Consider the following 25,167-nt stretch of genomic DNA (forward strand, 5'->3'; position numbering starts at 1 on the left):
TATTGAATATTTACAGAAATGAATTACCAGTATATTATACAATAGTTTAATGCAACAAACAAAAAATCTCAGCTATACATATTTACACTAGACAATTTGGTTGAAGAGAAAACCAAATAGTATTTAACACATTTACAATACATTAAAACAGCCGTGACAATTAGCCAAGGAACTATTTAACAAAACACACAATAGAAAAAAAAGTGCCTGGACTGAATACTTTTAGTCAAACCAACAATTCAAAAATAATTTGCTAGTCAGTGAATTGATCATCTGTTCATAAAATAAAAAATCTAATACATTATTTTAATCCAATAATAAATTGGATCTTAAATCAGATGAGGACGACATGCAATCATTTCAAGGTCATTGTTGGTATTAAAAGACTTAAAGTGACTACTACCAGGATTGATGGGATCCCCGATTCTGTTCTGGACTTGGTCAGCTCTCCCCCTCAGGTGTTTCCATGTAGCACAAACACAGCTGTTCCTTACTCAACAGAACCATGGACTCACCGCTGGAATGCCAGTTTAGTGACAGGACCTGGAAACTGCCTGAACAGAAGCAAAGCCAGTAGTGTGTCATGTACACTGTGCAATGGAAAAGCTAATCAACACAGATCGCTGTTACATATCCCACCTTATGAGGACACCTGCAAAACGGGTTTGTCTCTGCTCAACCTGACATGAGAATGCAGCAAACACTAATGAAGTGCAGCAGCATGAGCTATGCGATACTAATAGTATCTACAACTATGGCCAAAAGTTTTGTATCACCTAGAATTTTAGGAATGAGACCATTTAAAAAATAAAACCACTATATGAACATAGATCCATATAATTAGATCCTTTATGTAATATAATGTAATCGAAGAAACTACACACTGATATTGCAAAAGCCTACCAGAAGCCATAATAAGTAGTACACCATTTCATGTTAGATTTCCGTCACATATCTGGAAAACTACAAAACGGTATGAAATTCACTGTTAACGTAACATTATTCAGCAGGTTTCATTCAACTTCATGAAGCAGAATTAGTTAATTCTATAGGGTGATGCAAAACTTTTGGCCATAGCTGTATTCAGTGCCTTTTGATGAGTGTCTGTGGTGCACTGTATAATAAAATACATTCCCTTAGATCTAAAAATGAACTAAAAGCAGACCAACCCCTTAAGACACTACAATGTGTACCAGCACCTACTAAGCATCACAGCACAGGTGGAAACACATTCCATCAGCAGTTCACACATGCATTTGCTTCTACAGTACAGGTTAGGCTAGCAGATGGTGAAAGAAGAATGATGAGATTAAAACACGTTCCTGCTTACCTTCAACTGGCACCTGCACCGAGACACAGCCAGCGGGGGACCACAAGTACACCTTGCTGTTCCCAGTGCAGATAGCGAGGCGAGGCCGACGGGGGTCCCACTGGAAACACCGGACCGGCGCCGCCTGCTCCAGGACCACAAACAGCTTCAGCTTCTGCATGTCCCAGATCCAGAGATCGTTCGGCATGTTGTCTGGCGGGAAGACAAAACAAACAGGATGGAATCAATGTGCCATTTGTGCTCGGCGTGTGAATTCTACAGGTCGATTTTTACATAGAATAGCTTTTGATGGGATAAAACCAGCTGTTGTCGTTGACATTGTTAGCAAAAAGGGAAAGCATTCGCATCTGAGCGATAATGCCCTGCAGCTGACTGATCATCACTCAGAACCAGTGTCAGAATCAAGGTAGGGCTGCGTGTTTTAAATAAAAGTCCTGGACAGGAATCTATAAGAATTTCAGGACAACATATATGTGCCTTATACAGTATAGATCACATAGGTGCATACCATTTTTAGTTGCCAAGTACCGGTTATCAGAACTGAAAGCCATCGTGGCAATGCCAATCTTTGGATTCGCTCTCTCAGGATCTGGTTTGATTACAGGTACTTGAACTGGTGCCAGACTCACCTCATCTAAAATGTGAAAAGAAATACTTCAGTACAGTTTAGCAAGTAAAACATGATCTGGATCTTTTTTTTTTTTTTTTGAATCACCATAAAACGATACAGACAGGCAGACAGGGATGTATTTAACCTAGTGTAGTACCAGGCATTTTAGAATCGGGAGCAATCAATTTAAAATTCCGGCCAGTATCATTTGCCACGTGTCCAGTATACAATCATCTTTTGTGAAACTTACACTTGCTTTGTGTGCTGAACAGAGAGCTTCCCATAGTTAAATTATGGTGGAAAGAGAGATCGTCATTGCCAAGAACAGCACGCTTCTCCACCTCCTTGTACACCACCTGTAATTAAAAAGAATACAGTATATTATCTAAGAGCCAGGTATAACAGTTCTACCATTCAAAACTTCACGCCATATTTTGGAAAAAAAAAAAATATTAAATACATGTTAATAAGTGTACGTATCTCTTATGCTTACAATTCTGGGGTTGTTGATTGTAGCCGGATGTTCAAATTCTATGATCTTTTTCCAGGTTACATGGTTTAGGATTCGCACCTGTTTCAGATACACAAATGTCTTTATTAAACTCAATGTTCTTGGGTTGTCCGATCTTGTTTAAAGATTTGAATAGAGTAACTAGACCTTTTCATCATAGCTTCCGATGGCCAGGAATTGACTGCTGGGGCTCCACATGACAGACTTGACACCTAGAGACCACTCATAGGCACTGAAGGTGGACAGCAAGCGACCATCCAGCGAGTACAGCAGCACCTTGTACTGAAAACCAATACACAAGAATATACGTGTGTTGAAGAGAAGCTTGGTTTGGCTAGGAAGTATAAAAGGGTCATCTTAACTAAATGCATCCTTCAGATTCACTTCATATCATTTTCAGTCATCGCTGGAAACGTTTTAAAAAGTTTGTTGTGACATTAACATCTTGTCAAAACAATACCAGGAGCACCTACCTCCAGACAAGTGTCCCATACAGCCAGAACGCAGCCATTGGGTGACCACTCAATCCCAGCAAGGTCCTGGGTCTCTGATTCAAAGTGCTGAAAGTACAAGCAGTAAGTAAATGTGTGTGTGTGTGTGTGTGTGTGTGTGTATATATATATTTGCTGTGATGCTTACAGAGGTCTCATGTTTCCCCATTAATGAATATTGGTTTATTTTGTTTAACGTTTGTTTACATTTTTTACATAAAATAGCATAATAAAACCTGAATATGTCTAAAAATGAATATTTATCAAATATCGGGATGCTACAAATCTACAAAAATAAAGCTTAACTTGCCCTTAGCAGCTGCCAGTCATTGCACACAAAGATACTGATGTAATCCTTACAGTCCCTCCTTTCAGCCAAAGCCAAGTAGCGTCCGTCTTTGGTGAAGTCAATACCTGGATAGCAAAATTGACAGGTGTGCCAACAAAATGATTATTCTGGATGAGACTTCCAACCCACCAGCCCACTTAAACATGGCATTTTTATATAACAGACAGCGCCACCCCAGTGGTAAAATGTAACTGTGATTTCTATGGGGTGGGGCCAAAAAGAATCTACTATCTGCATTTGCCATGTACTTCTCTTACGGTACAGTCGTCACCAGATGCAAATATTTTCCTTCAATAGAGATCTTCCCTTTTAAAAGACACCATCATCTGTCAAGCTCTAAAGTTACCAGTTAGCATAAGGCAGTGGTTCAGGATCAGGGTTAAAGCAGGTCTGTCTCAGTTCTATTTGCACCCACACTCCTGCTAACAGAAATACTTACCCTGTTGACAAGCCTTGGGGTATTTGATATAAGATACAGATTTGGTACACAGAGACCAGACGGTGACCCGCAGCTGTTGGGGGAGAGAAAAGGAAACACAATCACTTCTTTCAGTGGGCTGAAAGTATGCAAGTGCAGCAAGCGACCAAGACAAAGATGACTGTGTGCCAACCACCCACCCACCCAGACACAAATATTGATGAGCAAGTGCTTTTAAATAAGCAGGTGCTGTTTTGCACGCTGTGCAAAACAACATTAGGCAAGTGCCATTCCACGAAAACCGAACGTTTGTTGAGAAGTCATCAATATCAGAACTTCTGTGTATTACGAGAGGCCAATCACCGCAAAAACCTTGCACTTCTATCAGTCAAAGACCTAGGGTAACAAACGACGGACCATTTTCATACTGAATGGCCCACGAACAATAGGAAAATAAAATAAATAAAATATTGTAAACCAGTAAAGAACAAATCCTGCTAATAAGGCACGGTTAATATTAACTGCTTCTCATTTTACAACTGATAAGGAACAACAGCTGCTTATCCAGTATAGGGATACTATAGTACTTTTGACATTATGGTTGCTAGAGTAAAAAGTAAAATACATTCTGGTCTATGCATAGCACAATGTGAACCAGTGTAATATGAATTTAATGCATTGCCATTATCCTAAGAAATGGTTTACCTGCAATAGTAATATATGACATCTCATTCCCAGTGGGATATTGACTGTCTATCTAGTCAAGTGGGCTTATCCAGCTTCCTCAGTTCAACTATACGTAGGAACAAACTCTTATTAAGCACTGGATTACTTCCCTAATGAGGGCATTTAATACTTTTGTGGTCTTATTATCAGTCATATAACAGATGTACAGACACCCCCTTACAGCCCCCGATTCCAGTTCACTCATCAAATGTCCAAACAAAGTTTCAACACAATATGCAAGCGGTTCTCCATATACATGTAACTATATACAAAGTGACTTATGAACTAAAGTGACGCCTCACTACAGGTATCGTTAGTTTATAAAAGGAAAAGGGCAAGTTGTCCAACTGCTTGTAAACTTTTATTTACTGTAGTACTACTGCAAAGAAGACCTGATCAAGAGTTTAAAAGTTATGAGAGTGTGAGTTCCTCAGTCACTGAAGCCCAGCTTCTACAAAGACTAGCTGAGACAACCATGCCCTTGATTTTTACAAGATTCACACCAACTGCTGGAAAAGGCATTTTGCCAAAGGATGGGATTTCTCCCTCCACAGTAGAGAACACTAACAAGCTTCATCTTGCCCTGTAAAATAAGCATGATTCCTCAGATGGAATAAGAAACTGTGCTGGCATGAATGCCATGGAGAGGTCTGCAATACTGGTGGGAAAAGAATGGAAATTAAAATGGGGTTTCTCATTTCAAATATCTCTGAAGCTCTTGCCAAATAATGGATTTCTCAGATATCTATCCATACCGTAAAATATGATCATACATACATATTTGTATGCATATTTACCATTAACAGGTCTTAACAGATCTGTACATGTTGATAATGTAGCATTGAAACTCCTAGCACACCGCAATCTAATCAACTTAACTTCTGGTGGCTGCTAGAATTAAAACAATAGTCAAGTGGACGCCTAACGTTGTCATATGCACGATCATTGCCTGTTTATTAATACACATATTAATTGCACAAAACAGACATAAACTAGCCTTACCGACTAACCAAAATTCTGAGGTTGTTCAAAATAAAAAACGGCTTCCCTGATAGTTAACAGTAACTCGTAACTAAGCTAAGTTCACTCAATCCCTTTGCAGCTTAACCAGCATCCCCACACAGCCCACTGGTAATGAGACGTTACATTTCAGCTAGACTTTACTAACAAACGGTCCACAGGTTCTTCTCAGTTCCTCATTTTGGTCCCTATGGAAACAAAGTCAATAATGCTCAAACACATGTCAAATGAGTTTGTCTGATAAGATGAGACGTGCTGGGGGGGGGGGGGGTTCTGCCTCAGACTGTCGTCCTGATCAGCGTAACTGAAACCTTCGCAGGAATCTCAGGACCACGATACCAAGTATATTAAGAAAATAGGTGAGAAATTCCACTCTCCACCCCCTGAAATCCCCAGTGGCACTCTTCCCGGTAAAATAATCCGTCAAAAACATACGAGCCTGGCAGCAAGGGCTCAGCGTGGCATGAAGGGATGGAAGAGGGCACCAGCGCCTCCTTCAGCTGTTGTTTATTTAAGTGAAAAATGAACAAAAGCTCAAACATTTTTAAAATGGAAAACACACACAGCTGAGAAACACTTTGTAAGGGGAAAGGTGATCTGATAAACAGCTCTCGTAGATGTCTAGAAAACGCCTCGTGATGTTTTGTGACAGCTGACAAAGACTGCCAGTTTTCGTGGGGCTAAACCACAGTACGAGGGCTCTTTATGTAGACCAGTCTGTCAGCAAAGGATAATGTTGTATGAATTCCACATCACAAAGCATTCTAAAACTAATATAGCCCAATTCTCCTGTTACAGGGTTATAATTCTTAACTCTGCCTGATTCACAGGGTCACACATGAGTTGATCAGCTGTGGTCTGGCTTTATTATGATGCACCACAATCATATTTTATACACAGCAAAATAACAGCTTGCATCCTTGCAATCAATACCTCTGGAACATTAGTAGGAATCACAGAATCACCACCCATCAGCCTTGTGAAAATGAATGTGAAAATGAAGCATTGCCAAGCCATTTAGAAATGTCAATGTCACTTATTTTGATACTATCCCTCGTTATTTTTCCTCCATACACTGTACTGCATCACCGGCTTACCAAATTATAAATAACCATCTTAAAAGTTTTCTTCATAAATGCTAATCAATTGATTTAAATACATTTAATATATATATATATTTTGGTCCTAAACGAGAGGAGGCCTTTTGGCCCATCAGTGCTCGTCCGGTCCCGAGTAACTGGTTAATCTCAATTTAAAAAAGCATTTATCACTTGCCCAACCCCAAATGTATGCAGACTGGACTGAAACCATGCAACTCAGTGGCACTCTACTGCAGAAGTAGTGTATGCAACGTATTTTACTTAATCTCGAGGCACTTAATGCATCATGTTTATATACAGTCCCGGGACAAATCAAATAATTGAAAGCTATTTCATTTCTCAGCCCTTATTTCGATGCATAGCCTTGCGCTCACCCCTCAATCAGGACACCCTATAACTCTTAACGCTCATCCCCAAAACTGAGAACCAGCCCATTCCTGAACAGCAGTGGAGCCACGAGCGAGTTATCAAAGCTCTGTCTCTTGGACGCGTTTAACATTTCTGCAGCGAGTATTTTAAAATCGGCGGTCTCATTTGGGCCAGCCAGCTGTGAGCGGATAAATTGTGCTGCGAGTGTCCCACTGGTCAATGGATATACTGTACTGGAGAGAAAAGAAAACACAGACGCTGTAATAACCCTCCCAGCAGCTGTCCTAAACAAGTTAATTTAGCATCCTGTTTACAGCCGTCCTGAAACTGTATCTCGACACGGACACCAGCTTGGCAAAACCTTAATGAAATCAGGGAGGTCAAGGTTAGTTCAGCATGCTGCCACTTCAGACTGCCTGTGCAACACTGCCCATCCAACACCAGCAAAACAGAGAGTGATCTTATTACAAGAAATTACAAGAGGCTCATTAAAAGGGTCTCAGTGTACCAGCTATATTCCCCGGTATAACAAAAGGGGATTTAACTATATATATATATATATATATCAATACCAACCTAGATTGCAATATAACCGAGCCATTATAATTAGATGCTATATCAGTCCATTAACAGCAATACACCTGTTGACCCTATGAGAATGCAGACAAAGGGTGTCATATGTGGAGGAATATAAGTTATAAAATTGTCATTAGTTTCTGTAAGCGTACACCTCAATGAGGTTTTTGAGAATCACTGGATAATGATTGAACACTGCAATATAATATTATTAATACGCAGTGTAAAAAGCAGACAGGGTCCCCCCCCAGAAACAGTTGCACTTAAGTCTGGACACCTGTCAATGTTTCTTGGAATCAAGTTCAATCGACAGACTACTCCAAGGCAATTTGCCCAAGTGTAACACGGATAAACTGGCAAATAACAAACTGCGTACTGCACATAGGAATAGTTTGATATAAATAAATGGACACGGAGTAGACTGACAAAATGATGCCACAACATTTGTTGTTTTTACGTGACATTGCAGATGTGCAAGAAGAGATTATAAACTGTGCACTTCAAAACTATATACTGTATGACATTCACATAGTACTAACTAATACTACACAAAAAATGTCAAATTCAATTCAGTGGCTGATTAAATATTAACAGTCTCATTACAAATAAGTTAGACTGATTTAAGAATTGCTGCCACTTCACACAGGTTTTTCAATTTTAGGGGGCTTATTTGGATTTTATGAATGCAATACAAAACTATTACAGCCTTGGAGCATTCCTTAAAAAAAGTTCCACCACTGCTAATCCATTGTTTACTATAAAACGTAAATGTTTCACAATTCTTGCAGAGTGTATTCTGTGAAGGTTTTTGATTGTGAAGACAGAACAAAAAATGAAAAAGTATGATGCATTTCTGTCAAACAATGCACTAGAAAAGGATTTCAATACTTTTGGTTGCCGGTACTATCAAATTCCCATTTCTAGCAGACAGACCAAGGCATGCACTGTACCTTTAAGGGTCTGGCTTCTATTTTTAGATCTTTCTTTTTTACGGGCAGCAACAGTTGACACTCCAGTAAAGAAAGTTACCGTGACTTCACGCTTACATGAAACTCTGTCGTGTTGAGAATATGACGTCCGTCCGGACTCCAGCGCGAGGCGACTAGACCAGCTGAGCCTTCGTCTATCTTACAGTGCCAATCTGGCTGCTCTAGCGACCACACCTGTGTTCAGACACATCAACAAAGACAGTCAATTGAGAAGCAGATACATATCTTTGCACTTCAAAGGATCATCCACCTTGTTTAATAATAACAAAGCTTTGCACTACAGCACATTTCACACCTGTTGGCACCTTTGAAGGGTTTTAAAGATGAAAGACTGGCGCTGGATTCCCTTGCAAAGGTAAGAAGAGTTTGTCTTACTACTTACCTGAAGTTGTGCACATGCATAGTAATATGTTTAAAAAAAAAAAAACACAAGGTTTAACAGTCAAACTGCCTCCGGGTTCATGTTTACATGGTACATCCACACTGTATAAAAACTTACAGCAATGCAATTGACATCAGGCATATCATTGTGTATGCCTATCTAGTTCATTATTCCTTTTTTTTTTTTTTTTTTTTTTTACTAACTTTAAAAACACTGGCCGAGATGCATTTGACACTACCTCAATTCAAACTCTGCAAATTGACCGTTTTGTAAAATGTAGAAGTTTTAGTCAATTTTAATGAATAAGATTTGCATGTAACTTTCAAAGACAGTTTTGTGAATTTTAACTGTATTGTCTTAAGAGTTCAAACTAACCCGTTTGACTAGGATCCAGTGTACAGCATGTACAGAAACCATGCAGTTTCAATAAAACTAAACAATAGAAAAATAAATTACACACTTGCCTGTATGAGTCCCCTCTTAAACATGGCACACAGGATAAAGAGGGAATCTGACGACCATTCCACCTGTTGGATCTGATCCAGGCAGGTATACAAGTGAAGGATCTGCAGCGTGTTCACATCTCGCACCACCAAGCGGTACTGAACACAAGTCGCCTGCAAGAGGGTTATTCAAGAAAAGAAAACAGATCAGCTGCCTCCATTTGAGTCACTGCACACACGCTACAGCAAGATAACCGAACCCCAACACTTAACCAGATGTATTTATTTAACCAGGACAGATCCCTTCAGATATACATCTCATTTCAAGGGGGTCCTGGCACAAGTAGGCAGCAAGTATACCAATATAAAAAATGGCAAATCATTTTTTTAAACAGACAGACAGGAAATGGTTACCCCCACCCTACCCTTCCATTCTGTTTATGTGCACTATACTATATGGGATACATCAAACAACAACAACAATAACGATAATAATAATAATAATAATAATAATAATAATAATAATAATAATAATAATAATAATAAATGGGAAAATACAAAATGCATTGAAATAATATAGAAAGCTTAAGCTTTTTTTCTGTTTAGCAATCAATTTCTCATTCGAAGAGTGTTTTAGACAGTTATATATTTTGACGTCGCGCAAAGAAACGTCACAACCACATACCAAGTATTTTCCGTCAGGTGAAAATCTGCAGAGCTGATTGGAATGTTTGAAAACTTCAGAGAAATTCATCCTTTCCGGTGGAAACCAAGCAACGCAACCTGTGCAGTACAAAAAAAAAAAAACATTTGGCAGTTGGCAGATTTTATCAAGCACAGCCAGGTGTCGACTATTTACTACGGCTTACTATGACTGAAACGTAACCAGGTTTATGTCGGTTTTTCAGTAACGCCAACCTACGACGCATGACAAAATATACCGGTATAATTGTAATTAACTGTTTTAAAATACAAGTGTCACATATATATATATAATGACGTGCAATGTCGGTACGTATAAACACATATAAAATGTGCAATAACAATACGATAACATTGTTCGGAACGGTGTTTCAGTTCTTTGTAAAAGATGAGCATTTTGGTTACTTTAACGTGTTCCAGGTTTTGTTTTTTTATATTTTATACATAAATTAACCTGTACTAACCTGATAAGCCCTCTGCCGCGGTCGCTCACCAGAAATCCTAATTTAGGAAGACGCGTATGACAGTTAGGCTGAGTGGCAGGCCGGGCTCCCAATTAACAGCCTGCGCTAACGGAAATACGTTGCCAATTCCACGCCCATGTGGAATCCTGGGAGTTGTAGTTTAATATTCATTCACCGCAGTAGTTCGTGGGTTTTCTGTATTTTCAAGGGCTTTCAGGCTTCTTAATAATACATTATTAAAAGGGAACATGTGTGTACTCAGCATAAATATATATATAAAAAAGTAAATATAAATAAATGCAAAACTACATACATACGTCCAATTGTTTTTTTTTTTTTTTTTAATTGTTTCCTTCAACATACGTTGGTATGCAGCAGGTCTCAGACATTAATTTAAATACATCTACAAATAAACTGCGTAAAGTCAGGACACGTGATATCTCGACCAATTGCGATGCTGATGTTTCTGTTCGTTCTGTAATAAAGCAATTACATTCTATTTGATTATGTGCATTATCATGCGATGCGTTATTTCCACAGAAGATTATAACTGAATAAAAATCCACTGCATACTTTATAGCTATTGAAAGACACAGCCTCGATATCGGTACATTGCAATAAAAACAGTTGAGTATAGTAAATAAGGTTCTAGCAGTCTTATAATATTTAGTCAAATTAAATAACAAAATAATTTGAATGTGTTTCACACTTTGTATAAGACACGCATTTGTAGTATTTTCTCGACACCTATAAACAGCTTTATTGAATACACTAGGTATATACAAGTCATATAATATTCTGGTAATTATGTCATGTTTTCTGTACAATCCTGATAAGAAACACAAACTCACCATTTGTGTTACAAGTAAACGCTATTTATTTAATGTTTTTCTTTATTTATTTATGTTTCGTGTACATTACCCAATTTACATCAATACAAATATTTTCAAATAATAAATTCAAAACCAAATATTGAAAGAAATAGGCTACCAATTTGCAGTATACAGTATCTAATATGCTATAAATTAACCGCGTTATTGTAATGAGTCACTAAGAAGATAAACAATTCGAACAAAATTGCCAAAATTCAGAGCTCTGTGTTTTTGCTGTAGAAACTCGGAGACGACGCCACAGTGAATGCAATTGTATAAACCTGGCAAACTAACTAGACCCCCCGGCGACGGAGCAGAATCTTCCCGCCCGTGTGAGCTCCAACGGCGGCTAACAACTCCAGCCTCCCCCCCTCCCGAAAAGCCCAACCCTCCCGCTTCACCAGCAGCAGGATTTTTTTTTTCTTCCTTTTTTTGGAATGTACTTCCCAACTATTTAAATCTGCATGAACTAACCCAGGACAGGTGACTCCATATACGATCTACCGTTACCCTCCCCATCCCAGACAATAACGAGTTAAAAGGAAACACTGTTAATTATAACTTATTGCAACAGAACCTCGGTGCTATTGTGCTGGGAAAAGAGCGAGAAATGACTTGACAGTTAGACCTAATCGGTGTTTTTTTTTTTTTTTTTTTTTTTTTTTTTGCGTTTTGTTGTCGTATTCATGTTTAACATCTTAATTCACAATTGATTTCGACGTTTTGTTATAAGGCTTGATGGTAGACATCTAAAACGCGCGGTGAGTATTTCATTGAATTGAATTAAAATTGTAATTGAATTGTTTGTTTTAAGGACGCTACAGGTGATTTATGGTCGTATATGGTGGTTTTAAATGTATATGATTGTTGTATGTATTTGATAATAGCGTATAACCCTATAACTGCGTTAAAAAGACAACCCAATCTGCCTGACAAAAACAAAATGGAAAGCACGAGGCAGACTTTGTACTGGCATTTAAAGCATTTGTTTGTTTCTGTAATTTGTGCTATTTTTCTGCTATTTCTCATAACAATTATAACTGGCCAACTGATAAAAAGTAATTGTTTTTTAAAAAGTCTAAACCTACCGTTGAGGAATATGGGATATTAAATGTGGCTACATATAACAACATTGTTTTGGTTGATGTGTGAATGCAGTTAATGCTTCTGATATAAAAGCGTTTACGGGTTAAAAGTATATTACTTTATGTATTCATTTTGTGTGCCCAGAGTTTTAAATTATAAATACAAAAATGATATTGTTATATTTGATATTGTTATTCTTATTCTTAATAATAATAATAATAATAATAATAATAATAATAATAATAATAATAATAATGCATGATATATATACGTTTTTCAAAGATCACAAGTAACAATAATTTAATATCAGATTCAATTATTTGTAAAACAAACAAAATATAAATCTATAGTTTATGACAGCGGTTCGTTTTTTTTTATTCATGCATTAATTATATTTGCGTATAAAACATCAATTTATTTTGAGTTAAAAAAAAAAATCAGAGGAACGCCATTGACACCGATGTGGTCATCTGACATTGGATCAAAAAAGGGGTGCCGCCTGTCGCGTGCCTTTGTAAATGGTCAATACAACGAATACGTCATACCTTTATAAATACAAGATCTCCTCTGCCCCGTTCAGCATCATTTTAAACTCCATTTATAAATACAGGTCAAATTATAGGTACACTTGAAAACCATTCATTTCAAAGGAAGAAATATGTATTTATGTGAATTAATTCTGTCACAGTCACTAGGGAAACATTATTATTATTATTATTATTATTATTATTATTATTATTATTATTATTAAAGTACGTTTATCTACATATAATGATTTATTCTTTTTTCCCCACAAATGTCAGTGTATTCTGAGTTATTTTTACATTAATACAGGGCTTTATGGACCACGTACGACTGTATCAAACTGAGCACTTGCGCAGGCCTATACGTCTTTGCAGCTGAATAAATACGAACGTTTGCAAATAGACACATCATATTTGTACGAAGCAATAATTGAATAACCTTCTTTTAAATCTGTGTATGCATTCATGTAATATTGGTATTTCTTGTCCATGTAGACGGTGTCTGTTTGGTTCTGTTGATAGGTTTGGCTGTAATCAAACCCTGGGCTGCATGTCGCACTGTCCCATTATTATTATTATTATTATTATTATTATTATTATTATTATTATTATTATTATTATTATTATTTGTTTATGTCCCATTATTATTATTATTATTATTATTTGTTTATTTAGCAGACGCCTTTATCCAAGGCGACTTACAGAGACTAGGGTGTGTGAACTATGCATCAGCTGCAGAGTCACTTACAATTACGTCTCACCCGAAAGACGGAGCACAGGGAGGTTAAGTGACTTGCTCAGGGTCACACAATGAGTCAGTGGCTGAGGTGGGATTTGAACCGGGAACCTCCTGGTTACAAGCCTGTTTCTTTAACCACTGGCCCACACAGCCTCCCATCTGAGCATTAAAAAGCAACTTGTTCAGTTTTGACAGCGCGGGGGTTAACAAAAAGAAGTTTGTAACATTGCAATGAGTTTCTATGTTATAATCCACTGAGGGCTGGCTAATGACCCTGGAGGAACGACCTGTATTGTGTTACTATGGTCGTTGCTATAGGCGCCAGTGGAGTGTAAAACAGGTGAATGCAAACTGCGTACTAACACAATTATTTAGTTTAAAGACAGCAGGTTGCCTGCATGTGGAAGTTTAATTAGTAAAGAAAAATAAATAATAAAAAATAACGAGAGGGAGGGAAGGTGCGGATTAGGTGGGAAAAAAAAAACTACAAGCAAAACATGACATGCATGTGGAGCATTACCTACAGTAATAGCAATGTTAAGATATAGACTTCTGTTTACACGCTATTTAAACAAACACAACTCCACAGATTAGTCATTGCAAAGTATTTGCCCTGTACAGCATAGAAACAAAGTATGTGAATCAGGTTATTAGAAACAGATAAACATCGTTAAAAAAAAATTTTAAAAAACGCAACAGCACATATTTGTTTCCGAGATATTTCCTATTTTAATACAGTGCTTTAATCACCTTCATGGTTTACATATCGGTATGAAACATTTTCTCCGTTTGGCAATGCATTTATACTTTTAAAATGACGCCTAAAACGACACGCATTTTTAACACAGGTTCTGTGATCATACCACAGCAGCTAAGACACACGAAGGAATGTGTCGCTGGAGTGCTTTGAGAACGTTTATGGGTTGGCAGTGTACTGGCACTCCCTCTTCCAGTAGATGTCACTGTGGAGCAATCAAAACATTAGTCTGTTTAACACTTCCTGCAGGGCAGTTGAAAATGAAGCTGCCCTCTGTGTTGTTGAACTCAAATCCAAGTGGATGCTAGTGGACCCTATGTAAACGCATTGCAAACAGCCACAATGAGAATGTTACTTATCCAGGCCTCTAAACGTGTAACATGTACTGTAGTACAGTTTTGCTCTTACAGTATACTACAGCACCGTTTCTAATTGTAAGCTGGGAGTTTAAAAACATGTTTATTGAACGGACCAGTAATAAACGGCACACACACACTACACTATGGCTACCTGGTTTATTTAGACCTCTTACACAGTATGAGCAGCCAGTCTGCATCCTCGCATTGCCATCCCAATGAACAGCATGTTTCCCTCATCACCACAGCCAGGTGGAAATTCAATTCACTTCTCCACCTCGCCCAGGCGCTGGCACTTTAATTGCATTCAGCCTGGAGTTCTTCGTTGCATTGGGTTGTTCTCTGGGTAGCAGCCACCAAGGGGATTGCAAGGTGTAATTGCACAGGTGTGTTGCTGATTAAAAGCATTCTGATCTGAGGAAGCAGCCCTGGTATTCACTAATAAAAGCAGCACGCTTTGGAAAGCAGGACAGTGGAGACGTCCCATTTTATTCTGGGATCAGTCCAATAAAAATGGCCTACGTTGTTTGCAAAGTTTTAATTCTGAGCTGCTCCGGGGATAGCTCAGTAAGAGCAGGGAGATAATAACCTCCCGGTGCTGCATGTAGAAGCAGAGGCTTGGCACAGAGAGTGGCTGGCCAGTATTTTCAAGTGGGGGTTTGCTTGTGGTCCTTTACATAAGGATCCCTTATAAGAACTCATCTGTCTGTTTTCTAATGAGTGAGTGCACAAGTCTAAAGAGACACCAAAGATTTGTATTTTAAAAAACCGTCCCCAGTCTAGGTCAGTTTACCAACTCAAACCTTTATACCCCATTAAGTACCAAATACATTTTCTTTGAAAACATGAGAACACAAGCTGTATTTCATTTGATACTTTCTAAATCTTTACAGAATTTTTTTTTGGCTACAAACTGCTGCGTCCTATTTTGAGGACAGTCAAGTTAGACATGCTCATAATCAGACCAGTGTAATTCACGCCTGCTACGAAGCTCAACACATAGAAAATTGAGCTTTATCAGCACTGTGGGTATCATCAAGGGATCATTTTAAAGCTTCAGTGTCTTATTTTCTATTGAGGCATCGTAGAAACATCTGAAGGGTATTATATGCAGAATTAACAGTTACTTAAATTCTAACAAAATTAGAGTAACTTATCCTAACAATATAGTTAAAGAGAACATTTAAATAACAGGTAGATGCCAGTTAAAAATGCTCCAAAAAATTACAAAGTAGCCTGTCCTCGAATGAGAACAATGGCTCTTAATGGGTTAATCAAAACAGACTTTATAAAATAGTCGTAATATAGCTCATAAGATAAAGCTTAGTGAACACGGCTCACCATCTTGTGTTGATTGTGAGCAGGTTATATAAAACAAACTTTGCCACTGGGTTATAATAAGTCCAGGGCAAAGATAACGATTGCGATTAAATACCACTTGCCTGTCCTCATTTTCACCTTTGTATTCCCTATTGCTCAAAGTTATCTTCATAATTAATACATTTTTTCCCATTAATTTTTAATAAGACATGTCCAAACAGGTACCTCCTTTCCCCCTGCTTGATTATAGCCACCAGTTCGCTAATTATTTTTATAGGAAGATAGGAAAAGCTGTCAAACTTGTGAAAGCATCCGGAAAATTGAGAGAGAGAGAGAGAGAGAGAGAGAGAGAGAGAGAGAGAGAGAGAGAGAGAGAGAGAGAGAGATGTTTTAGAACACAATATGGGTTATGGGTTTCATATGGGTTTGTGAAAGCAAGGCTTTGCATCAGGAGTTACTGGCGTTACTATAAACAACGACCGCAAAGCGCAACGTCTTTGGTTTATTATGAATTCACCACAAAGCAGAGAAAAGTAAAAACATGGCTACTTGTAAACAGTTTCATCCTGATTATAAACCGCCCTTCCTTAAGCCGAAGCACCGTTTTTTCTTTTATTTATTGTTGAAATGAATTGAAATCAACAGGCTATTGAAGGTGCAGCGTGCATCTGTTTTGAAAGGAGCGCTTGGCTCACATTGTGATGCAGTTGGAAGCAAGTTTGACACGGGACGGATGCTTGAGATGCGGTAGCTAAAACGAACATTTTTTTTTTGATGTCTGGGAACAAACTGGACTGTCGGCCATGTCAGGTAACTGTAGATTTAAATCAAGGCTGCTTGCAGGAGAATGTAGGCCTTATAATAAGTTACATAGGGGTATGAGTCGGTCCAATATTGGAGCGCATCTTTACATTGCTCTCCCAGGAGCATTTGAGAACAGCAGTTCAGTCTTCACGGTCCATAAACCATTCTCACATCCACTTATGCAGCATCTAACTAATCATTATGGGTCACTGTAACGCGGGCTAATACTTTGACAAAACCATTTTAAAAGCAGTTTAACAAGGTTATCCAAATGAGTGAGATTTAAAAAAAAAAAAAAATTGAGTGAGATTGTATTCAAATGCATTGTTTTTACGTTTATTTTAGGGTCGAGGCAGGTCAAATTGAGACCACCGTTCCTAAAATGAGTGAGGCTTGCCATGCCCTATTTATTTATTTTATATCAGTAATTTCAATATAAAACAAATCCAGCAGATGTTACACTTCATAAACAATGTAATAGTTTCTTGAAATGCTCTACCAATCAGCAATGATAAGACTAGGCACACCTTAAGTAATCTACATGAACCGTCCCGCCCCGCGCCACGACTCTCGGTTCCAAGAAATCCACGCGCCTTTGGCACACTTTTTCACACTCCTTCTGCAGCTCCAAAGTGGTTGCCTGGGAGACAGAGGACGCTACATGCTGGGCTGCAGTAAATATAGTCGAGTTTACAATTGCAGGCCTCTGCTGTGATTTCAAAGGTCCCGTGTCCCAGAGGAGCTGGATGATTTAGCTTTGAAGGAAGAGTAAGTTACAATTCATAACTAATCAACAGAGACTTGATTGTTTAGAATAGACGGTTGTTGTAAGATAGGATATAACAGTAACTTTTTTAAAGGTCGGATTCTTGCCTGTTAGTGCAATATTAAAATTTAAAGTTTTTATTTTTATTTTTATCCTACAGGTTTTTTTTTTATATTTCGTTTATGTGTGCTTTGAAACATGACGGCAAACGTTCTCTGTTATTAGTTTGGAGTATTAGACTGAATTCGCTCAGTTTTAATTCGTTTATAACTATTCATTTCGTTATCAGTTTTGGAAATCGACAACTTCTTTCCGGTATAAACATTCCAACGCACGCTATGCAGATTGGATACGTGTCATGTGATGCCACGTTTTGTTGACAAATAATAAACCGATAGAAATCTCCTGGACATTGCTTTTTTCAATGCAACCTTCTGTTTTTTTGTTATTATTATTATTTCCCCAAATGCTACTACACTAGCAAAGATGGAACGAGTACGGGACAGTTTCAGAAAATGACGCATTAGGCCCATGCTGGCATAGAGTGGGCACCATCGTCATAGGCAGCCCACATATAACCCGCACTGGCCAATGCTGGGATGTGTTTAGATCACTTCAAATAGAGCTCAAGGTCAGTTTTGGTCAGACCAAGCATGTATGTGAGTTTAAGTGGAAATGTTGGTGTTGAAGTCTGTCTGCTTTGGATATAAATGGAGATCACATTATACAGAATGAATAGAAAATACTGCAACAATTGTTATGCAAAAGGATATCCCCTGATATTGAATCTGCCATGTATAAAAGCCCATCTTCCAGTTAAACATACTGCAAAAACCTTACAAAGTAGCCTGTCTTCAAATGTGGACAGTGGTGCTGAATGGGTTGATAGAGGGCTGACAGAAGGCGCTTGGTTGTCAGGTGCCTCCATAGACAAGAAAGCACAAATGATTGAACTCTCAAAATTCATGACCGCATGGGCCATTCTGGAGAATAGACGTCATTTCAGATTCACACAGCCTAAACTGCCGATAATAATCAGAGGCTGTTACTATTGAGGAATGGTCACGTATTCCTCCAAAATTATTCCGAACACCCTTAGTGATTTGTCAAGTGCAGTCCTCCTGTATAGCTGGCCATAGTGGCTCTACACCCTGTTGACAATGTTCTGGCAAGTCCAGTCCCAGTATATATTTTCAGATAGAACCAAATGTTATAATAGTGCATTGTAGAAGAGTCATCAGGAGCAGCCATTCATAATTGGATTTTGCAACTTTGATATTGCGTTTCTTTTATAGAGTAGCTTAATGGAAATAAATCAGAAACAAAAACAGCATTGAATGCATGCAGGTGTGTGTCGTGGGGAGGTGAATAGTTCAGCACTGTATTTGCAGGTGTTAATATAATCAGAGCACTTGTTTTTAATCAGGTCCAATATGATGGACCTTAGATCACCTACTAATTCCCTTACTTTTGTAAATGATGGCAGGACATGCCTCCCTTGATTCTGAAACGTTTTTAACCACTGCATTCTAATTGGTGGATGATTTGGTATCATATAGACTGGAAAACCAGGGAGCCAGCTGATAAAAGCATTGCATTAGATTCTGTGATTGCTTTGATTCCATTGTGTCGGTTTATCAAGGGCATTTGTTAGCTGGTGGGGGTGGAGAGTGATGGGGGTATCTGCAGGACACATTTACATGAGTTTAATTTGCCCCCCATCCTCTTGAGGCGGCAGTGAAACATTTCGGAAAACGACATTGAGACTTTTTGCTGGTGCCCGAATGACACAGTTTGCTCTGCGGGCTCGTCAATTACAGAATGCCAGAAGAGGTCAGTTATTATGGTATCAGCTTTAGCAGATAATGCCATTCAGGTTCTCTTGAGCTTTTCTCGTTTGCTTTGAAGGTAATTCTGCTATTTAAAAGCCATGTTTGCACATCGGCTCAACCAGGCTATCGGAGTACAGAATGCCAATTGACATTTCGGATGCAATCCCAATGCTGACTTTGGTAACGCTCTGTTAAAGTGGATCACATACATGGAATTCTCTCACCCAACCCTTACAAGAATAATTGAACGTGATGCAGAAATGTATTATACTAAGTTTTTTTTTCCCTTGAGCACTAAATCTATATGACTAGTCAATCAATCAGGTTTTCCCCACACTATAGGCATCCGTTCGTATACAGTATATTGTTTTATGCAAGCAATAGACCACAGAAAAGAGAAGGTGCAGCTCTCCTAGATATTCTCAGTGCTTCTACGGTTTAGGAACATGACATTCTTTTACTAAAACTAAAAAAAAAAAAATTAAAAAGTTATAAAAAACCAGAAACTTTTGAAGCTTCATTCTGGGTGCAGTGAATGCTTTTTTTACTCTTTGTGCAACAGTATCCCAAGTATATAACCGTCACATCCCCTTCTGTGGCTGTCATTTCATTGATACAAGTCTTACCACGTGGTGTCAGAGTGGTTATCTTTCGTTTTCAAGCGTGGGTTACAGCCTTTTTGGACCTAAAAACAGACGAAAACACAGCCTCTCCAAAATAAATGCACCAGAAAATCCACAAGAGCTCGGTAAGCTGTATATAGATATATACTGTATCTATCTTCACCTTCAATTCAATCATTAGATTTTGTTTGAATCTTTAAGAAACAGAGCTTGTGGTAGGCCTAGAGACGGGACTTTTCAGTCTGCTGTGGCCTGTTTGTGTATTTACAGAATGACACAGATCTCTGTGAACAGCATCAGCAATTGTATGCAACAGAAGAAGTTGTCCTCTGTGCTGCCTTTCACTTCATTCTGGAATTATAAAGCAGGCTTTTCTGCAAGTGGAAAGGCTTGATATTTTACAAAGGAGCTCAGGGTGCATTTCATTTTTATTGCACTGCGAAGTTTGCTGCACCAGAAAGCATTAGTTAAACTGTAAGCGCAGTACTTAAATTGGTAGTGAGTGTTGGTGTTCTGCAGTGCATGGTTTGAGGTGCTAGCTCTGGGAATAAAGAACAAGCTTCTTTTCCTTCTCCAGTCGCCATTTTGTGTGTGTATCTTTTATTTTACAAAGGTTTACATGTTGCTGGTTTGTCTGGGGCTCTGCCTAGCGTCTTATTTTGTATAACCACCACGTCCAGTGGCTCTGATCAACAGGGCGATGAAACCGAAGGGCAGCTTGCTGTCTCCTGACTGTTTTATGGAGGCAATAACAAGCGATCCTGCAACGTGTCCATCTTATACTGCTTGTGGACTCCATTTTAAAAATGATGCTTTGATCCCATCTTGGGCGAGCAGGCTGTGATCTGGACTCAGCTACACAGGAGAGGTCTGGTGATCATTTCGGAGTCACTGTTGGGTCCCTGCTTGGGGAAGGTGGTGAAGGGGTTAAAGGTTGCCCCCCACCCTGGGAATGGCTGTTCAGAACGGGGAGTTAGTGGGAGCCATAATTCAATTGATGCTATTACTAGCACACACGTATTATGTGTTTCCTAACATGCACTGCTAGCCATATACATTTGTGTGTGCTTTTGCAGCATGCCTAAAAGCTGCCTGGGAAATCCATTAAATAAATGTTTATTGGGTATTAAATGTAGTCAGTATTTCTGCTCTTAATCTTATTTTTCTTTTTCTAGTACAATTTATATTTGTTTACTCGGTTCTTTGGGGATCTGTTTTTGATTCGTAAGTGAAATTGTGAGACAGAGGTTTTAACGGTAGTTTCCATTTTGTACTGCATACGTTTTTTTTAGCCCTTTAAGATACGAGTGACATATGCGTCCCACAAATAAAGTGATTCTAACGTTCTTATTTTGGCAATGAGGTGCTCGAAGCAGGGTTTACAATGTACTGACAGGCTGGATCCGGTCATCCACATTGTCCGTTTCCTCCTCGTGATACTCGAACCACTCTTTAAGAAGAAACCGTTTGAACAAGCGCTCAATTCCTTGTGCATCTTAAGGAGTTAGGCAAGGTGCACTGGGACTATAAATGATGTTACCCAGAAGTGTGCTTTGAAAATGTGATTGTAGCCTAGATATTAGCTATGGTTAATACTGGCTCGCATAAGCTTCATGGTCACAGAAATAACAGGATGTGGTTTAGTCTCCAGGGAGGTTCCCCAGACACTAAAGTGTGGAAGGGATTGTCACCTGGGACAGGACGGGATGCCTCATGTTATTTGGTGTGTGATCCTGATTAACTGATAAAGTCACAGCCCGCACTGTCTCTGTGATACTCTATGAGTGATGTCTTATCCTCCACTAAGCCTCAGTATTATAATGGGGTTCTAAGGGTACATTACTTGTGGCAGTACAGGACAGGGAATCATGTCTGTGTCTCTTTAGAAAGCAGTCTTCTTCAGCTGTTCAATCTTCTCCCGGATTGCCTGTTCTGTAAAAGAAAGACCTTTGCTGTCCTGTGGAAAAGCAATATGTGATGTGCAAATATCCATGCACATATAACTGTACGCATGGTAGATGTAAAATGCATGTAGGTTTATAAGGCATTTAGCTAATTTCATGTATGTTGTAGACAGAACTTAAAATACATCATCTCACCATTAAATGCCTATGTGTTCAATATGTTGTTTAACGATGTATAATGCTGTTTAAGTTAAATGTACAAGATATGTTTATATATGAAGCATTACAATTCATACATGTAGCATTTATACCTTTTCTTCCTGAGTCATAATGTAAAGGGCTAGTTTAATAGATTATGGTGAAATTTAGTTTCCTGAGCATCCACTAGAGGGAGCGTTTGCTTTTCTTGCACATCGTATTTCTATTTGAACCCTTTTGCCAAGTAGCGGACAAGGCACCCCATTGCATCACTTGAGCTTAATTAGATAGACAGTGCTGTTACATATGAAATGTGCATGATGTCAGTGACAATGATGAGTAAACAGACTTTGACATATTTAGTATTTAAGACAAATGTTTCACGAAGAACAGTTTCAAAGCTAATCACTGTAAGAATTCGCTACAGGTTTTCATCCAGCACTTCGCTGAAGGAATTAGAGACTGTAATCCCAGAGGAATGGCTCTCTGGAATAATATACTTTAAATACGCGTCTTTGTAGTTGCCTTTCGTGGCCCCACACCCTATTGACAGTGTTATGGCAGGTCATATGAAATATGAGGTACTTGTCTATGAACCATATACCTTAATCTCTGATTAACAAAACAAACACAAAAAGAAAATAGTGTGATATACGTAAGATACTGTAAATAGTCCAGTTATTGATTAAGGAGAGTGTTCTACTTTTCACAGATTTTTTATTCTACAGCCAGCACTTAGTATAGTACTTAGAGACAGGTGTGCAGATAAAACCTCTGTCTGTTAATCTCCAGAGAAGGTTTTTTCCTCCTGATGCTCTGAGCTGAGGAAGAAAAGATTGGGTAAAGTGGCAGATCGCGGCTCTCAGTGGTCCCTGCCCTGCAGGTCTGGGCATGCCCGACTTGGCACAGTTAAATAAACGCGTTTGACTCAGGAATCGCATCGCCTGTGCTGTCTGGAGACCCCTGGAGGTCGGAGGGAGCACCACATGGAAACACTTGTGACCAGCAAGCAGTGCACTAATTCAAAGTGACGAATCTGTAGGGTGTTTAAATTGTTCTGGGGTAATACGTGACCTTCCTCATTGATAAACCGCCTTGTCAAATGAAGGAAATAAGGGTAGGAATCTAAAAATTGAAAAACAAAATGTTTCCAGCGTTGGTTTCGGTTGTAAATATATGTAGAAATAAACGATTTGTAATGGCACTAACCCTAACGTTTGTTCTAAGTTTTACGTTATTGTTAATAATTGAGTGCATGAAGTTATGGATAATTTACTGCAGTGCAAGATCTGCTAAATCATGATGAGAAGAAACAGAAGCGATATCTCATATAAGACAGGCTGAAACATTTGTCTACTTGTCTTAGTCTCTAGTTTGAATGTATCACGGCGTGTGTGAAGGTGTGGATATATAAACGCTTGATGGTTCTTCTTTGCTGCAGAGTGATCTATCCCTCAGTGGATTACCCCACAGCCAAGATGGCCCAGTCTTCTCCTGCTGATGAAGGGACCACCTTCGAACATCTCTGGAGTAGCCTGTGAGTTCCTTTCCATTCTCCTTCTTCAGTTGCAGTAAGCAAGACTGAGAAAATACCCTGGGTTCAACTTTGCGTGACGTGCAGGCCAGGAGGTTTGGGGGATACTTACTGAAACTGGACACCGTTCACATGGGGCACTTTAGCTGTGGTCACTTGTATTTATTTATTTATTTAAACATGCCCTGCACATGGGCATAGACAGCCGACACGCAGCGCGTCTGGAGTGCCCTGGAGAAAACCAATGGAGTTCAGCCACTGTCATTTAACCTTGATAAAAAAAAAAAACACAACACTTGTTCAAACGGTTTCTTCTTACAATACATTTGAGAGTGACTCAAGTCATTTGGATGACCAGATATTACCTGTCAGTACCTTTATAAACCCTGTTTCCTGCACCTCTTTGCAAAAATAAGCAAGCTAGCATCATTTTATTTGTGGGACACATATGTGAAGCATCTCTTGCTATTGTAGTATTAATACTGAAGTTAAAGTCAAATGAATTGCAGCATACAGTACTCTGTTGAACCTTGTTTTGATTTACTGCAGCCCTACAGTATTTGAACGTCCTTATCGATTGCATGGGTACAGTACACATATGAATTTCCCATGGTTGAGTTTTACAGTCCCCCCTATATACAGCAGTGCTCCCAGGAAAGAAGTTCTTCATATAAGCCCCACAGTGATTTTCTTGTATGTTCCAGTAGATTACATTGTTTACAGTCTCACAGAAGCAGCTCAGTAAATGCTTATTATAAGTGATAAGAACGGCATGCTGCAGAATCACAGTGCACATTTACCCTACTAAGGCTAATAAAGAGCTTGCTTTGTTTTCTCAGGGAACCGGACAGTACTTATTTTGATCTTCCACCAAACAGCCACTCGGGTAACAACGAGGCAACCGCCAGCTTGTCAACAAACAGGTCGGAGGTGTGCATGGACGTCTTTCAGATGCGGGGCATGAATGAAACAGTCATGGTAAGAAGCACACGGATACAGATTTGTACTTTAAAAACATTCTTTTTTTTTAAATACAATATCAAAACCGGGACGATTTAACAATTTTTCTGTTTCTGACCGGGACAAAAAATGAAGGCTGAAAACTAGGATAATCCCAGTTTTCCCAGAATGTCTGGTAACACTACTCTTGAACCCATGGCCAGCACAGCATCGCTATTGTATTGTAAGGAAGGACAGAAAGCCTGGGGGCAGTCTTCCAAGAGGAGCATTCATTGCTGCTGTCGGAGCTAAAGGGAGTAAGAACAGGGAGGCACTACAGTGTAATTCATCCTACAGTGTTTTCCCTCCTAATGCTGAAGGATTCCCACTCCTCTTCCCTCCTCGGCAGCTCTCGTTCCCTCCCTGCCTCTCT

The 25,167-nt window shown here is 38.9% G+C and overlaps 2 protein-coding genes across 3 annotated transcripts in view; one reads left to right on the forward strand and one right to left on the reverse strand.

Moving 5' to 3' along the window:
* Positions 1–30: 30 nt before the first annotated feature.
* On the reverse strand, positions 31–10,562 carry LOC117425685 (WD repeat-containing protein WRAP73). Its single transcript, XM_034042842.3, has 13 exons — positions 10,481–10,562; positions 10,000–10,097; positions 9,336–9,488; positions 8,547–8,663; positions 3,731–3,803; positions 3,253–3,356; positions 2,925–3,011; positions 2,599–2,733; positions 2,434–2,511; positions 2,191–2,296; positions 1,839–1,964; positions 1,331–1,522; positions 31–554 (listed from the first exon to the last, which is right to left on the reverse strand). Exons 2-13 carry the CDS (start codon positions 10,066–10,068, stop codon positions 442–444), a joined length of 1,353 nt encoding a protein of 450 aa, XP_033898733.2. The 5' UTR covers positions 10,069–10,097; positions 10,481–10,562; the 3' UTR covers positions 31–441.
* The window catches only part of LOC117962438 (tumor protein p73-like), a 51,637-nt gene continuing 35,172 nt past the window's right edge, over positions 8,703–25,167 (forward strand). Inside the window, exons 1-3 of one of the 2 annotated variants that reach the window (XM_058993091.1) lie at positions 8,703–8,844; positions 23,703–23,798; positions 24,635–24,773. In XM_058993091.1, coding sequence (XP_058849074.1) covers positions 8,813–8,844; positions 23,703–23,798; positions 24,635–24,773 — 267 coding nt within the window. In that variant the 5' untranslated portion in view covers positions 8,703–8,812. Of the gene's footprint in view, positions 8,845–17,580; positions 17,707–23,702; positions 23,799–24,634; positions 24,774–25,167 lie in introns of those variants that run through there. The other variant, XM_058993092.1, reaches the window with a different exon arrangement.

Source organism: Acipenser ruthenus, chromosome 20, assembly GCF_902713425.1.
Source record: "Acipenser ruthenus chromosome 20, fAciRut3.2 maternal haplotype, whole genome shotgun sequence".
Lineage (NCBI taxonomy): Eukaryota > Metazoa > Chordata > Actinopteri > Acipenseriformes > Acipenseridae > Acipenser > Acipenser ruthenus.